Genomic DNA, 17,738 nt, shown 5'->3' with positions numbered 1-17,738 from the left:
TGTCACCACCACTGAATAATATTGGCTATGATCATCCACAGTTTTTGGCACCTGTGGGGGTGGCCGGGAGGAACAAAACTCTCACTGATATGGAGGGCCCACTGTATAATATCTGGAAAAATGGATGGGTCTAAGCTGAAGTACAGTTATAGGATATTTCATGACACCATCTGAGATACTGAGATGTAAGTGTTTTTTTATTTATTTTTTTGGCCAGTCTTTTGTACAGTGGGCCTCTTGGTATCTGCTGGGGTTTGGTTCCAGAATGCCCCATGGATTGCAAAATCCATGAATGCTTAAGTTCCATTAAATACAGTGTCTTAGTAAATGATGTCCCTTATATAAAATGGCAAAAAAACCCAAACAATTGTTTCATTTGAATACGCACCCCCTCCCAAACACTTTTAGAAATTTGATTCAATCAAGAAAGCCATGGCCTTGAGTTTGCAAGACCTCAGCAGGGCAGCTGGTGATTGGGGCTCCTGAAAGTCTCTCATTCATAGGTTCACGCCAAGTTGAAACTGACTTAATGGCAAATAACAACAGTAACACATCGGGCACAGCTTCTCAGGATCTGTAGAGCTAGTCTCATATTTTCCCCTCTTCTCCTTTTGCTTGGTAGCACCATGATTATCTTGATGTATGCTAAGTTAGAAAAACGAGAGAGATACTTAAGGGCAAGCTTGAAAGAAGAGGTGCAGCCACACTACAGAATTAAAATTGGTTGACTGAGGCTGGATGACTATGTGTCGGGGGTGCTTTGATTGTGAGTTCGTGCATGACAGGGGGTTGGCCTGGATGGCCCTTGTGGTTTCTTCCACCTCTCTGATTCTATGACTACTTTTTGCCATGATGCTGTCTTGTAGAATCCTGGGATTTCTAGTTTGGTGAAGCATCAGTGTGCTCTGACAGACCAGGCTGAATGCCTCACCAAACTACAAATCCTAAGATTCCACAGAATAGAGTCACAGCAGTTAAAGTGGTGTCAGACTGCTTTAATTCTGCAGTGTGGCTGCATCTTATGTCATCTGAATTGTTTGGAAACCATCTTACAAAGAAAAGTTGAGTGTGCTCTTTGGAAATGTGACATGCCATGTCAAGATGTCGACTTGAGATGCACTAGTCCACCTACCTGATAGTAACCTCAGCAGAATGGTCAAGAGCAATTTTGTACTAGTGTTTTTCCTTCCCAAAAACTTTCCATAAAATGCACACACTATGCTATTCACACTTTGATTTTAATTGCTCTGGGGAAAGATTATTCAACTCCTGAATAGATGGGGTGCACAATAAAATAACTGTTCGGCTAGGGGAAAAATGGCCCGTTGTCTTGCAGTACCAGTTGGTATTATGTAGGGCTTGTTTGGTGCCTATTTATAATAGATGGCAATTGGGAACTGGATACAAAGCAATAAAATAAAAACAAACACTGATGTTTCAGTGTAGTTTAACTTTATGTCTGATATTTTTCTTGGCTAGTTTATGTTCGTTACTTTAGATGTTTTTAAACTATTTGTGAAGTGTTATATAGACACCTTTAGAGAAAGCTATATGTTCTCTGTTGTCCATCAAAGAGAAATTAAGTGCTGTGTAGACAGGAAAAAATTATTTGTTTTTAAAAAGATAACCTTTTAACCTTTCACAGTGTTGCTTGTTGAACTTCTGAGGCTTGCAGGGTTAAAGTTTTATCTAAAGTTTTGCTTTCATCCCTGTTCCATTAATTTAATAATGGACATTTGTGTATGCAGGATTTCCCCCCCCAGCATTAAGCCATGTGCAGAAGGTTGTGTTTTAAATCAAACAATATTGTTTAGCTGTACTTCCAGCCAGTTGCTTGCTTCTCTGCTCTGTCTTCAGATAATGGTATATAAATAAAGTTCATATTTAAGTGTTTGGTGTGTGTGTGTGTAAAGTGGCATTTTCAGTTGCAAACACAAATAGCAGTGCCCACTATGATGAAAACACACATACTCCCTCCATTGTTGGTATCTAGATACCATCTCTCCTTTTTAAAATGTCATTAACAGTGACTTAAAAATCTTGTTCTTGTGTTACATTCTGTTTTCTAAATCAGTGAAATTATCTTGAAACAGAAATCGAATAAAACAAGGCAGTGTTTATAGAATAGGTTAGGCTTATTGAATTGTCAAGTTCAGAACAAAAATCTTAGCATATACTATTTCAGGTATTGTTGAGCTTCTTTGAGACAAGGGGAGAGTCCTTTTTATCTTTTCTAATGCTGCTTACTCAATTTACATTTTATGAGGTTGATCTTCATTTTTTAGTGGAAATCAGTTCACATGTTTTCCTGGTCACTGGCCGGACACAGCAATTGTATGTTCTTTTTAAAAGCTCTTTTATGTGGATGCATATTAGCATGAGGTAATATGTAAACTTAGTTCTGTAAATAAATATTTACATAATAGAATGGGTTCCCTTATTTTTCACCAGTACATTGCTCAAGGGAGAAAAGATCGCTTCTGACATCACTAATCTTCTGAGATAGAAAGCCACTGAGTATGGGTTATCCTTGTCTTCCTTACTAACCTAATCTAGGCAAAGTTATGCCCTTTTATGTGTCATTGATTTGAATGGGAACTAAAGGTTTTTACCTTGGGCAAGATTGTGTGTGGGGCTTTTTGTTTTTGTTTGTTTGATTTTTTGGTTTTCTGTTAGAACACAGGTTTTCAGTGCATTCTTCAAATCAAACCATCAGTTATGGTGGTCATAGTTCTGCTTGTGTGCCTTTCTAAAAGGAGCTACACTGAATGACGTACCTCCCTCAACCCCCCCCCCCCCCCCCCCCTTTTATGGATCCCCAAATTCTACTTGTTTAATAGTGCTTAGGATTTTTTTTCCTTCTGTGGTACGTTCCCCAACCAAACACAGGCCCCTATGCCTGAATTATTTTTTTGCTTTGAAACATGGTAGTGGCTATTGTATGGAATATACAAGTCCAAAACCTGTTTGTGTAATAAACACATTTCCCTGTTTGATTTCTGACCAGGTTGTCTCTTTGCAGGAATTCATCAACAAGTTTAAGTAAACTTCCCTGTAAAATCTTGAGAACTCAGGATCCTGAGATGCATACCATAGTCTAGTAAAACGTCTTCCTGCATCTGAAGAAATGCATTGTAATCCACAGAAGGTAGTGCTGTAATAACTCAAGCACCGCTTTACTTTTCCTTGTTTTGATGGAACAGGCTAACATGGCTGCCCCTTTAAAAATATCCCATGAAGGTTACAGTTGCTAGAGCCTTTCACTCCAGCAGCAAAAAGTAGCACAAACAGGAGAATGTTAAGCAAGCATACTGAGACATTTGGTAGTAAGCCTTGCTGAACTCACTTGTGAGTAACATAAATCAGACTGCATTGTAAACAAATCTATTTGTTTAGAACAGTGTCATATTATATGGTTATAGTTAATTACCGATGAAGTAGAAGGTGTATTTGTGAAGGATCCGTGAAACATTCATATTCTGTGTAAAGTTAAGGAGGACGTCTGACAGAAAATTTCCAAAATATGTATACAGTATAAGTGTGTGTGTGTGTGTGTGTGTGTGTGTGTGTGTGTGTATATATATATATATTCATTCCCACTTCTCCCAAGTGGATCGAGGTGGGATTACAACCTAGTATAAAAATACAAGTACAAGCAGAACAATCAAATACATTAAGAATTAGCAAATAAAAACAAGGTATCAAAAAGCAACTGTGGAATAAAGATATTTCAGTCCTGTTCAAGGAGGTGGATCTGTGTGTATTATACAAGATTGGGTGGGTATGCTTGTTGGAAGAGATCTATCTTAACTGCCCTCTTAAAGGTCTCCAAGGAGGTAGTAAGACGGATCTCTTCCAGGAGACTATTCCACAATCTTGGAATATATGGGGGGGGGAGGGACTGGCCATTTAACATATCTCCATTGACAGTCCCTAACCCCAAATAAAATATCTTCATATTAATTCAAAAACAACAAGGGACTAGAAACTGAGGAAAGATGAATTATATTTTGGGACTGGTGGCACTTGTAAGCATTCTGGACTCTGTGAAGTCGAAGGATTTCTGGACTCTCTGCATGGCTTGGTCTTGTCCCTAATGCTTTTAGGTCAAATCCTGCAAGATTTGCTCTTGCTTTTCATAGTAAAATCACCTTCCTTCTATATTGATGGGTTTCTTCCTAGAGCAGTTATGAAACCTTGTTTACAGCTAGGGAGCTAGGCAAGATTTCAGAGTGAATCTTAAGCTGTACATTGCCATCCAATTGTCTGCAGTTTCTGGGGTTTCACTTCTAATATTAATGAGTCTTTACAGAGCAAAACACTGCCTCCTTTGTTCCTATAGAAGATCCAGGCTGGAGAAGGCTGGGCGGTGAAAGATTTCAGCTCAAGTGTGGATGATAAATATCTTCTTGCTTGAAAAATTCAAAGTTAGCAGGAGTTCTCCCTTGATCTGTGCTTGAGGGGTATTGTAAGGAGAAGCATAATTTCCCCTTCGCTAAATAATAAATCAGGCACCCAGGCGAGAGAGTCCCCTCCACCATTAAATGGTTAATGGCCTTATTTTCACAGTGAAATCTGCATGCATGTAATGCAAGGCAGAGCTGGGATTGGCTGGCAAGCTCATTGCAGATCCAGGTGGCACATACTGACAGCTCTGGGTCACATGATGGCTATTAGGGCTTGCTTTTCCACTCCTCCGGCTGAGCTTGTCATCAAGGCTTGAACAAAAGCATCCTGCAGCTTCCAAGAATGTAGAAAATAAGAAGAGGGAGGTTGCTGGAAAGGAGGCTGCTTCTTTGTTCTTGTTTCTTCAATCATTCTGAAATTCTGACCAGCGTGGACTATGGAGGTGCAGGACAGCAGCCACAGCTGCCCAAGGACCCTGGTCATGAGGTTCAACCCAGTCTGGTTTTGCTGAAGCAGGAGGATAGATTAAACTGGCATGTACTGCCTGTATTGGCTGCCAAAGGGGCACTTAGCTCGCTGATAAATTAGATTGATCTTCTGTACTCCGCAGTAACACATGAGAAGACAAAGGAACTGACAAGTGGGGGGAAACAGGCAATATTTGTATTATTAAAAATTCTGGACTGAGCAACAGAATGGAAACACTGGTTGGCTGCCTATTATGAAACTGTAGGGCAGTGTCTGCCCATGGAACCTGATGTGAATGACTGGATTCTGCTTCAGGGACCTACCTGCTTCTTTCTTTAAGGATTTTCCTCCTTTTCCTTTTTGACAATCCTGCCTGTCGATATCACACTTCTCTCTTCATCCTTGGGTGCCCCCTCCTGCTTTTTGTGCTTCAGCATGAAACGTCTTTTGTTTCAGTTAAATTCAGACCTCTCGATCTGTCACCTGACAGTCTTGTGGTTCTGGATGAATGTGGTTCATTTCTATTATTAACCTGGGTTGGCAGCTGGTATTCCTAACAGGAGGTTGTAGAGATTCTGAAAAGTGGAGCTCGTTTGAGAGACAAAGATGCTTCCCAGGTATGACAAACTACTAAGATACGGGCATTATTGTCAGTGACAGGCTTGGTAAACTTGGATATCTGTATATCCACATATTTGAAGTTGTCCTATTTAATTTAGTAGAAATGTTGATACTTTTTAAAAGGCCATGTACTATGGCACTATTTTAAAATACATTTATTTACAGTACAATCCAGTTCATGTTTACTCACAAGTAAGACTCGTTGAGCTCAGTGAGGCTTACTTCCAAGATCACTGCCTTAACCTCCTCTAATTTTTATTACTTTCTGCTGCTGTGTTGAAAGATTGTGAAAGAGACCCTGAAATGTTGGTGATCGTAACCTAGATGGATCAGCCTTGCTTAGATGGGGATCCCTGCACAAGGATAATTTCCTAAAATAATCATCAGCTGGAAGTTTCTATGTATAACCAATTACCTAGAAACTGAACAGGAGTTATCTTTTGATGATGTACTTAAAAGACTCCAAATCTCTGCCATCTGAATACCCAGAGCATTTTAAAGTTAAACATTTTAAAATTCCTGTAATTTCAACAGCAGCATTCAAGTCACATGGTTGACTTGCTCACTGAAATTAGCAAGATGTAAATATGCTTAACTTTGGCTGGGCTATGCCCTGCAAATTACATTTAATACCATAGTAGGTGAACGATCAAACCACTGACCAAAAATATCATTTAAATTTTCCCATCTACAATTTTTAAGCACAGGGAGTGGAAGAGACCATCTGGATATGGACTGTTTGTGTTTTGAACTGTAAGGTCCATGGATTTGAGTAATTCCCCTCCCCTCCCCTTTGTTTTTGAGGGACCATGTTAATTGGGAGATTCTGGAAGTTGTCCAAAAAAGTAATTTTCCTAATCTCTGTGGATGGCAAAGTTGAAACAGAACACCCTGAATATGGATTCACCTTTAAGCTAGATGGAGAGGAAGAGACTTGGGACCAACAGGTGGATGATAAAAATGAAAGCAAATACGAGTTAGTTTCATTGAAGTCAGAAGTGCAGAGAATAGCCATAAGTTAAGGCAAATGGGAGCATATCATCTGACTTTTATTGCTCTTCTTGATTGCTGAATGCTTTATTTCTTCTCAAGGGACAGTTGAGTAGAATATAAATGAGTATCCTTGTGCTACAGGATTATTTAAGGTTCCTTGGGCACGTTACAGACCACCCAAAATGGGCGGTCTCACGCCACTGCCGGTTGCTGCGTCCGGGAACCGCAGCAGCCAAACTGCGCGGTTCCCAGGCGCAGCAAGAAAGAAGCATCAAAATGGTGCTTCTTTCTGTGTCCCGGAAGTGGTGCCGCAAGGCGCAAAGCTCACACTTGCAGCATCACTTCCGCCGCGCAACATCTGGATGCTACGCGTCTGTGACATCAAAATGGTGGCGCCCATCTGTATAGGGCACCGCCATTTTGACTCGTTACGCGCGAGGGGTGTTTTTGTTGTCTTAAATGTTAGTCTGAAAATGGTGCTGTCAAATTCATGCTTCATTCAGAATAATTATGGCACACTCTTTCTCACCATCACCATTGTTCCATGTCAGATATTCAAGCACTTTGCAACCAATATGAGCTTTGGAATGATATTTAAGAAGTGATTCAGATTCCCTTCCAGTCAGGGTTGGAACTTTGCTGCAGGTTGTGATTGTGACTCTCTCTCTCTCTCTCTCTCTCTCTCTCTCTCTCTCTCATGCCATTTTTGTCTGGCTTTTGGGGGAGGGAGGCATAGAAGGGTTTGGGGTGATGTAAAAACTAAGTTTTTTCATGTTTTAATCCATTTGGGGACAAAAATGCCTCCTGAAAATTTTCCTGATTTGTTTTAGAAAATGTGTTGGTGGCCTTGCTGCAGGAGACAGGGATGTGAAGTTCAAGGGCCACTTAAAGGCTTCATTTTCCTCACCCATGCTGCATAGGATAGTGTGGATAGGGTCTACTCAGCAGAGCTGGATGACTTGATGAGCATGAACCCTCTTCTATGTTTTCCGATATAGCGGTGAATATGGTTTCACCATATTCGGAGGTCATATGCCAAGCCATGTCACCTGAAAGATGATTGAGGTTGGAATGATTGACCTATTTACTGTCCCTGGAATGTCTGGCCCTTGTTCAGTCTGGCATATGGTGCCAAAACAAAATAGGGGTGATAAGTGAACACACTGTAGTCTACAGGTCATTCTCAGTACCTTTGCTTTTAAAGAAACAGAACACCCCAACAGTGATTTAATATGCTATATGACATGCTCTGTCAGTTCTAGGAGTTACAGGTGCATTATTAAAATGCACATGATATTTTTTTCTTGGAAAAGTTAGTTTTTCAAAGTACAGCTATTGAAATCAATTCCAGAGGTAAAATCCTAAAGCCTGATTCTGGGACTTTAGCTCCCAGAATCAGCTGCACTGGCAACAATCAGCTCTTGAGATGAAGTCAGCCAGTGCTGCTCTTCCTGCTATTGCATCCATTAATTTCCATTGATCATACAGTGAATGTAATTAATCAATAAGATTTTGGCTATTTTTTTTAAAAAAAATAATCTATTAGTATTTGCCATCTTCTTGCCAATTACAAATGCCCATCATTTTTTTCATCATCATCATCATCATCATCATCATCATCATCATCATCATCTTTATTTATATCCCGCCTTTTCACTAAATAGGAACTTAAGGTGGCTTACAACAGTTAAACATATCTGAAATACAAAAGTTAAACATGTAATTAAACTGTCAATAAAATTAAAACCAGTTAAAAACATAGTAATTAAGAAAACAACAAATAAGCAGTGCAGCACATTATGAAAGGCCTGTTCCCCTTGAGCAGCTTCTTGTAATGGTGCCAGGATAGGATCTCAGTGTGAGAAACCATTCATGTGGTGGGCAGTAGGGTGAACAATTCGACTGTTTTTTGCCCCTTCAGATAATGAGATATCCAGGAATTTGTTGCCCTCATGTTGACCACTGTTGGTGCAGTGGCAGGCAGCAACAGCAATACGGTGTTAATATACTGTTGGGGCTCTTCCCTCTACTGGTGTTTAATTGGATCTTGGTCCTAGTCTCTCAATACCCTCTCTTTCTCTGTATGTCTTCTGTTGGATCTTTGAAAGTCTGTTAGGATCAGAAATTAGCTCCAGATTTTGTGCCTAATTTTGGGATACCTACGACTGAAAATTCAGGTTTTACCCTCTGTCACTGTTTTGTGTAAGTGAAGCAGGGCTAAATCTTATAGCAGTAGAAAGTACATAAATTTTAGCAGTCTTAATTTACAGCTGATCATAGAAAATTCATGCTGGAATTACAAACTGACCAGGATTTGAAAAGGAAGGCCATATAGATTAAAGCTTCATTTTGTCCATGGTAAAGGGATAGAATACAAAATTGCCAGGATTCTAAAATAAAGATTTTACAGATTAAATCTTAATTCTATCCACTGGGGTGCCAACCGGGATTTATGACAGTGTTTACTCACCATTTAACCATTTATTAAACAGGTCTAATGTTAAATAAGTTGAGATGATCAGTAGAGTTCAGTAATAGGTATCCTGGTATCAGAGCACATGTGCTTCTTTCTCAGGAGCACATATGTTTCTGGATACTGTAAATTATAACTATAGTAGATGTTCTTGAATTACATATTGGTGCATTTCTCTGTGTTTATTTGCAGTTTGATATTGAACTAAGCATTTGTAGATTTTCTGTGCACCCAGCCTCCCTTTCTCAATGATTCCCCTATTCCCCCCCCCAAAAAAAAGAAAACCCTGTCTGTTTCTGTCTAGCTGTTGATTGGACCTGTCTGTGCTTCACCACTCCTGACTATGGGAATTTGAATGTTCTCCCCGTTCACTCACTAGTCCCTCTGAGAATTGCTCAGCAACTCCATGAGCACAGTAATGTATTTTTTAAAATCACACTATAACAAATCCATAATGCAAACTAGTGAACTTCATCCAATGTGAACTGTAGACGTTTGTCAGTGTTATTTCCTCCAAGTTATTTAGAGTTTGATCACTTTTATAATTCATTGGTCTGGTTATGCCCATTAATTTTATTTTCACATTTCCTTTTACAGTATTCAAGTCCAGTCCATTTGTATTTTTCTGACAGAAAGTTCTAAAAGACACCTTTACAAAAATCTGTTGTTGTATACAATGAATCTGTATTGTTTTATGAGCATTATAGGTTCTGATTCTGACAGTTTTCCTCCCTCCCTTAACTTCCCACTTGGGGTTTTGGCATTACCCATGAGATAGTTCAAGCTGATGAGAGCCAGCATGTTGCAATGGTTTGAATATTGACTCTGGAGACCAGGGTTCAATTCGCATCTCAGGCATGAAACCCACTGGGTGACCTCAGAAATGTCACAGGCTCTCAGGGCCAGGGGATGGCAATGGCAAACTTTCTCTGAACAAATCTTGCCTAGAAAACCCCATTATAGGTTCACCTTAGTGCCGTAGTTGCGAACTCATGACACGTGCCATTTTTTGTGGTACGCGGAAGATGGAGAAGAGGAGGAACAAGCACATGCCTGTTCCTCCTCCTCCCCACTCCTTGGGTCTTCAGCTGTCTCCGGAGAGACAGCTGAAGGCCCGGGAGGGCAGGGGATGGTGGTGGTGGAAGATGTCCCATCTTGGAAGTCTTGCCACTGGAGGGCAGAAGTCCCGCCTTAGAATGGACAGATCAGAGCCAACTCAGAGATGTGGCAACCACACACATGTGGCACCAATCCGCTCCTTTTTAGGAAGGTTTTTGCAGGTGACTTGGCGGCAGCCTCTGGACAGATTGGGGGTATGCGTCGTGAGTGCCATGCTCTCAGGCTGCCCAAAAGTGGGTTTTTTTCATTTGTCTGTTTCAGGCTATGGTGATGTTTCCAGAGGAATGGTTGTGAGTTTTTGTCGTTGGTTTCTTACGAGAAAATACTGGAACTTTTAAGAGTTCTAGTGGAGGAGTTGAGAATCTCATCAACTAAGTTGTAACAGAATCTCTTTTTGTTCCAAATCTACTTGCCGTTCAGAGGTGATGGTCATGTTATTTTAGCAAATGTATAGCCAGAGTCACATTTGACAAGATGATGGGAGTATAAAAGTGGGGGAACAGGAGTAACAGAAGCAGTAGGGCTTCTTGTGAATGAGTGAAATGAGAGATGCTTAATTCATATGTTGCCCATTCATTCTAAACTGCAGTTTCTGTCTCAGATTGCTTTCTCTTCATGAGAGTTTTCTTCCAGTTTGGCACCTGGTTGGTGGGAAAAATTAAAAGCATTTGGCCTGGAGTAATTTAGAGAGAAGAAATGGCATGGGGGCAACGGGTTAAGCATCCTCCTTCTGCCATCAGTCCTTCCACATAAGTGGAAGCAAGGGGTTGGAGATGCCTGGTGCATGACTTGCCAGCTTTAAGAGGCCTTCTGGGGCGGGGGGGGGGGGGGGGGGGAGCATTTTCACCTTTTAATCATATAACAACTTAGCAGCCCTGGATAAGTTGGCATGTAGTAGCAACACAATCCAGAGGTCATAAGGGAGCACATTGTAGTCTGCAGACCATTCTCCTCACCACTTCTGCTTTAAAAAATAGATATTTAGAAAAACCCATAACAAAATTGAATATATTTTAAGCCATACTTTAACTGTTCCAAGAGTTATGGGTTCATTGCTAATGCACAGGGATTGGACAAGTCACTTTTTGGACCACTCCTCACAATATCCGCCAGCTGGTCAATGGACATGTTGGCTGGAGGCTTCTGGAGGCCATAGTGCAAAACTGACTTCTGCAAATTTTGCAGTGCTAAAATTCTGCATTGTAATCCTGCATTTTAAATCACATTGATTCAAATTATCCTGTGTTTAATCTATCACTTGCTGACCACTGTCAGAAAGCTGCTGTCACTGTTGATTCCCGGTTTCTTATTTCATAAGTGTAGGTTTTCCACCCACTAGTCTCTCACTATCTACAGATGGGTTTTGACTATTCAGCAATCGCAATCATAGTCAACTCTTCTGAGCGCTACAGCATCTGTAGTATTGAGTTGTAAAACTCAGTTGGCACATACCGTCTGTCACTAATGACATATGTGTGTGCGCCCACACCTTCATCACCTGTTGACTTACAGGGACCCCATGAATTTCATAGGGTTTTCAGAGGCAAAGAATACTCAGAGGTGGTTTTGCCATTTCTTTTCTCTGAACTATAGTCTACAACATCTGGTATTCATTGATGGTCTCCCATCCAAGTACTAACCAGGGCTGACTCAGCTTTGCTTCCAAGGTCACACAAGATCTGGTGCTTTTAGAGTATTTACTATCATTAAAAATATACTACAGTCACCAAATGACAAGCATCTATTGTATTAAAAAATTTAAAGCCCTATGCTGTTCCCAATTTTAACCCAGAATGTGACTCTGATATTAATCTAATAACAGCTGGTGGTACCTGTACAATGTAGAATATTATACTTGCATCAAAATCATTCACATGATAATTACAAGAAACTGAAGTGTAAGTTGTTCACCACTAGATAGCAAGAGGTGTATCCAATGTTATGCATCCCTGTATAGTTAGATGTCCTGTTGAGGCATCCAGCAGGAGTCACTGTCAGGAAGAGAGTGAGGGGTAAGGATACCAGATGAAATGGTCTAGGAACCTGTTCCATTGCGCTTGTTCCCTACCAGTGTTCTAAAAAGGTGCTAACATGAAAGGCATGCTGAACAGATAAGCTGGCATCAGCTATAAATATCATTTGCGTAGATGTCCTTAAAAATAGTTATAAGTGATTCATCACCAGACATTTTCATAACTTTAGTTAAGATGATGTTGGAAATAATCGTCTGGTAGCTGTAATTTTCTGAGAATAGTTAATTTGTTACCGTGCAGGATGGCAACTATGCTGCTTTGTGTTGTTTTTTATATCTTTTTAAAGTGTGAAAATGGAGTCTTATGATCTTGAGAGTTTATATCAGTGGTTCTCAAACTTTTTACCCTTGTGACCCCCTTTACATCTACATGTGAATGTCGCATTGACACCCCCCCCGCTCAACATAATATATGAATAAAAATAATTTATTTATTTAGTGTCTGTATTTTTGTTTGCACGTTCATGCATATTCATGAATATACATGAATATATTAATGCACCAGCATCCCATCCCAAAAATCAGGGTAGTGGTGGGACAGATGGGCGAGGAAGAAGTGGTGCCTGGAGATGGGCCTGGCCAGAGCCCATGGCCCAATGAGCTTCCCAGCTCTCCTCTTCTTTCTCTTCCTCCCTCAAGCAGAGGTGGCTGCCCCAACCACCTCTTTGTCTTTCTCTTACCCTCCAGGACAGAAAAAGTTTGAAGAACAGAGGAGAAGGAGCAACAGCAGCAGTGGATCAGGGCCTCCAAGTCTTGCACCCCCTCCTTGAGCAACTCTTGCAGCCCCAGGGGTCCTGCTCCACAGTTTAAGAACCACTGCTTTGTATCAGTAATTTTATAAAGATGAAATTAGAGGCAAAATCCACCAACATTTCATTTTAGCTTCTTGTATTTGGGAACCATTTGTATTAACTGGCAAAGAGTATTGTCAACTGTTTTCCATCTGTCAAATGGAAGTGGCAAGAGTGTTGTCAAGAATAACTAGTTAATTATAATGAAAATAGCATTCCTGTACTATGGATGGAAAATAGAATAATATAAACTTCTAAACAAATGTAAATGTTAGTGCGAGAAATGGAAAACAGAATAGATTTTACATATTTTCTTGAATTATGGCCAAGAAGAGGAAGGTTTCTCTAGATGGAAATGCGTGTTTTGTCATTAGGTTTTTTTGTTATGACAGTGAAAAAGGCAATATCATCAGATTTCCCTACTATTGAACAGTTGCAGTGGTGTTAATGCAGAATCATTCCGCGTAAGGGGAATTCCATGAGTTCTGGAGCCCCATTAGAAGTACTTCTAAGCCCCATGACTTCTTCTGGGGTGCCCGAGGGGCTTTTCTGGTATGGGGAAAAAAAAAGAAAATAAAAGCATGGCCCACAGACTGGATCCACTCAATATACATTCCAATCCCTAAGAAAGGGGCACCAGGGTTTGCAGTAATCACAGGGCCATTGCATTAATTCCCATGCAAGCAAAGTAATGCTCAAAATTCTACAACAAAGACTTTTACCATATATGAAGTGAGAAGTGTCAGATGACTAAGCTGGATTCAGGAAAGGAAGATGGATTAGGGGTGACATTGCAAACACCAAAGAATTTCAGAAGACTATCAGCCTGTTCTTTATAGATTATAGCAAAGCCTTTGAGTGTGTAGATCATGAAAGACTAAGTGTCACTCTTAAAGAAACAGGCGTGCCACAACATTTGATTGTCCAGGTGAGAAATCTATGCTCAGGAGAAGGGGCTACTGTCAGGACAGAATAATGAGAAATGTAATGGTTTCCATTTGGCAATGGAGCCAGGCAAGGCTGTGTTTCACCACACTATCTGTTGAACTTGTGTGCTGAACATATATCTCAAGCAGGATTAGACTCACAGGCTTGCAATGTGAAAATTGGAGGAAGGAACAGCAATTTAAGATATGCAGTTGACACCGTACTACAATCGTCCCTCTGAATTCATGGCTTTGGAACTTGTAGTTTTGATTATTCACGAGGTTGCCATTCTCTCCCTTCCTCCCCCGGGACTCTCTGCTTCTTGGCCTCATTGCCTTGGAGCTGGCTCAGCTGATCCAGCCCCAGGGTGACAGGGCCGAGAGGGGAAGCAAGCAGGGAGTCATTGGCCATGGCGGAGGGGGGTGGTGCGTGCATCTGGCAGAAAGGGAAATTGTCATGGTGGATGGCCGGAAGGGCACAGATTACAGGCCCTGGCGGCTTCTGCACCCTGGCTCACTCCCCCCAGACTGAGGGAAGGCCCTCTCCCAGCCCCCAAGGCAAAGTTAGGCCATCATATTTCTTTCTTCTAATTGGAGAGTGAAGAAGGCAGATAGGAAGAAAATTGACTTATTTGAAATATGGTGTTGGAGATGAGTTCTATGGATACAGTGCACCTGCGTTATACATGGCTTTCAGCATATGTTGAAAGCTGCACGGGGTGGTGCTTCCCATTGGGGTGAGTAGTGCACACGCACCGCCCCACCACCGTGTGCACGAGCCCCATTCATTTGAATGGGGGCTCGAGCATAGGCAGGGTTTTTTTTATGCAGGGGAATCCGGAACGGATCCCCCGCGTAAAAAAAGGATGGACTGTACTTCTAAAAAGACAAATAAATGGGTCATAGAGCAAACCCTCCTTGTGTAACCCCCCACTTAGAAAACCCTATGAGGAAACATCAAAGTGTCACACAGGCAGGACAAGAGCATTAACAGAGAGATAGATAGAAACTAAAGGAAAACATACTTGCCAGAGCTGCTAAGGGCAGTCAAAAATGACAAAGAAAGCAGCAAACACTCTCAGAAAGACAAACCCCATCAGAAGCAGCACCACACATAAAATAGGGACATGGAGTGTGAGTTAAAACGGACAGGAATGGACCACTTTGAATCAGCCAACCACATAGTGTTCTACTCAGGGAATGAAAAGACAAGAAGAAACGGGGTGGCTTTTATACCAAGAAAAGATGTTGCAAAAGCAGTCAGAGGATACAATGCAAAATCAGACCGAATCATCTCACTGATGCTCCGAGGCGATAAGGCTGTATGAATATCACCATAATTCAAATATATACACCATCCACTGAGGCAGAACAAGACCCCAGGAACAGATATTCCAATAGAACTGTTGCAATCCACATTGACAGAGTCAACTCCAGTGCTAACCACCATATGTCAACAGATATGGAAAACAAAACGATGGCCAATAGATTGGAAATGATCAATATATATCCGCATCCACAAAAAAAGGAGACACAAGAGACTGCAGCAACTATAGAACCATAGCACTAATCTCCCATGTAAGCAAAATCATGCTCAAAATTTTGCAACATAAGTTCCAACCATACATGGAGAGAGAAATCCCAGAGGTCAAGCGGGGCTCAGGAACAGAAGAAGCATCAGGGGTCACATTGCAAATATATGATGGCTAATACGTTTAGCAGGGAGTTCCAAAAGAAAATCAGCATGTACTTTATAGACCGGGGTAGGCAACCTGCGGCTCGCGGGCCGGATGCAGCCCGGCGAGGCCTTGGGACTGGCCCCAGCCTGGTCCTGCCGCCGATTGCCGCCGGGGCCTTTGGCGTCTTGCGTGAGAGGCATGGTGGGGCAATTGTCTAAAGAAACCTCAGAAACATGCATTTATCTTAACATTTTTTAAAAAATCAGCAAAAAAATTTTTGCGTGTCCTCCATTTTTTATTTAAAAGGTGCCCTCCATTTGAAAATTTTGTCCTACATTTATCCTGGTTTATTTATTTATTTAATTTTTAAAAAAACATTATTTAATTATTTATTTTTTGGCTTCGGCCCCCCAGTTGTCTGAGGGACAGCAACCCGGCCCCCGGCTCAAAAGGGTTGCCTACCCCTGTTATAGACTATAGCAAAGATCTGCATAGATCATGAAAGGCTATGGAATGCCCTTAAAGACATGGGAGTGCCAACACATCTGATAATCTTGATGAGGAATCTGAACTCAGGACAAGAGGCTACTGTCAAGACAGAGCACGGAGAAACAGAATGGTTCCCAATTGGCAAAGGAGTCAGACATGGCTGCATTCTATCACCGTACCTATTCAATTTATATGCAGCCCTGGAACAACTACAGTAGACATTTGTTATACTCTAGGGTTTGGTTCCAAGATCCCCCGTGGATAGCAAAACCTGTGGATGCTCAAGTCCCATTAAATATAATGACATAGCAAAATGGAGTCCCTTATAATAATTGGAAAATCAAGGTTTGATATTTGAAATTTATACTTTTTTTGAACATTTTCAAACCATGGATGCTTGAATTTATGTATTAAAAATCCGTGTATAAGAAGGGCTGACTGTACTAAGGAATATCAAAGAAGAAAGTGCAAAGGCAGGCTTACTGTTGAACATAAAGAAAATAAAAATTGTGACCACAGAGAATTTATACACATTCAAACTAGACAAGGAGGAAATAAAAAATAGTAAAAGAGTTCTCATATCTGGGTTCAAACATTGATTGGAATGGGGACTGCAGCCAGGAAATCAGAAGAAGATTAGGAATGAGGAAGGCAGCTAGAAAAGATCCTAAAATGCAAAGACATACAACTCAGCACAATAGTTAGAATCATACAAACCATTGCATTCCCTATTACCATGAATGGATGTGAGAGCTGGACAGTCAAAAAAGAAGATAGGAGGAAAATCAACTCATTTGAGATTTGGTGCTGGAGAAGAGTGCTGAGGATTCCATGGACAACCAAAAAGACAAATATATGGGTCCTAGAGCAGATCAAGCCAAAAATATCGCTAGGAGCCAAGATGACAAGACTTAGACTGTAATACTTTAGACCAGGGATCGGCAACCTACGGCCTGCGGGCCAGATCCCCAGCAAGGCCTTGGGACCTGCCCCAGCCCGGTCCTGCCGCCGATTGCCACCCCCGCTGCAGCCTATGGCCGCGGCTGCTCATGCAGCCGGCCGGCCACCCACTTCCGCATCCGCCTCCTCCTTCTCCTCCGCCCCCTGCGCTCTCCCTCTGGCCGCGGCTACCCATGCAGCCAGCCAGCCAGCCAGCCAGCCACCTCCGCCTCCTTCTCCAACCTCCTCCTCCCCCGCACATCCCCCTTGTCTTTCAGGGCCGCATGCGGCCGGCTGGCCACCCACCTCCTCTTCTGCGACCCTGGCCCTAGCCTCGCACCAGCCTAAAATGGGAGCTGGCCCCTTAAGGAGGTGGAGCCTGAGAAGAGGAGGAGGAGGAGGCGGAGCGGAGGAGGACTCTGGGCCAGAGGGAGGGGAAGGGCTCTTTGTCTTTGGTGCGAATTACAAAGAGGAAGAGGAGCAGCAGGAGAAGGGGGGGTGAGTGGCCATTTCAGGTCTCCCTTAGTTTTTATTTCTTTTTTCAGGGCAGGCCTGTGTAAGAGAGTCAGTGTGGTTTGAATGTATTTAGTTTTCTATTATTTTTGGTTAATTTTTATTATTTAATATCTAAGTCTCTCTTGTTTTTTATTTTATTTTTTGTTATTTTTAGTCTTAAAAATATCCAAGTCTCCCTTATTTTTATTTTATTTTTTGTTATTTTTAATCTTAATAATATCCAAGTTTCCTTTATTTTTTATTTTATTATTTGTTATTTTTAGTCTTAATAATATCCAAGTTTCT

General features: G+C 41.4%; 1 protein-coding gene across 4 annotated transcripts in view; it reads left to right on the top strand.

The window, feature by feature from the left end:
* FNIP1 (folliculin interacting protein 1) overlaps nt 1-17,738 on the top strand; it is a 122,016-nt gene that overhangs the window by 34,546 nt on the left and 69,732 nt on the right. Inside the window, exon 1 of one of the 4 annotated variants that reach the window (XM_042449267.1) lies at nt 4,733-5,492. The exons of the other annotated variants lie outside the window; for them this stretch is intronic. Within the exon in view, the coding sequence (XP_042305201.1) occupies nt 5,482-5,492 (11 nt within the window). The 5' untranslated portion in view covers nt 4,733-5,481. Of the gene's footprint in view, nt 1-4,732; nt 5,493-17,738 lie in introns of those variants that run through there. 4 annotated transcript variants of the gene reach the window in all.

Source organism: Sceloporus undulatus, chromosome 2 (genome assembly GCF_019175285.1).
Source record: "Sceloporus undulatus isolate JIND9_A2432 ecotype Alabama chromosome 2, SceUnd_v1.1, whole genome shotgun sequence".
Classification (NCBI taxonomy): Eukaryota; Metazoa; Chordata; class Lepidosauria; order Squamata; family Phrynosomatidae; genus Sceloporus; species Sceloporus undulatus.
The sequence above is the reverse complement of the archived record's forward strand: the minus strand, read 5'-3'. Positions and strand labels throughout refer to the sequence as shown.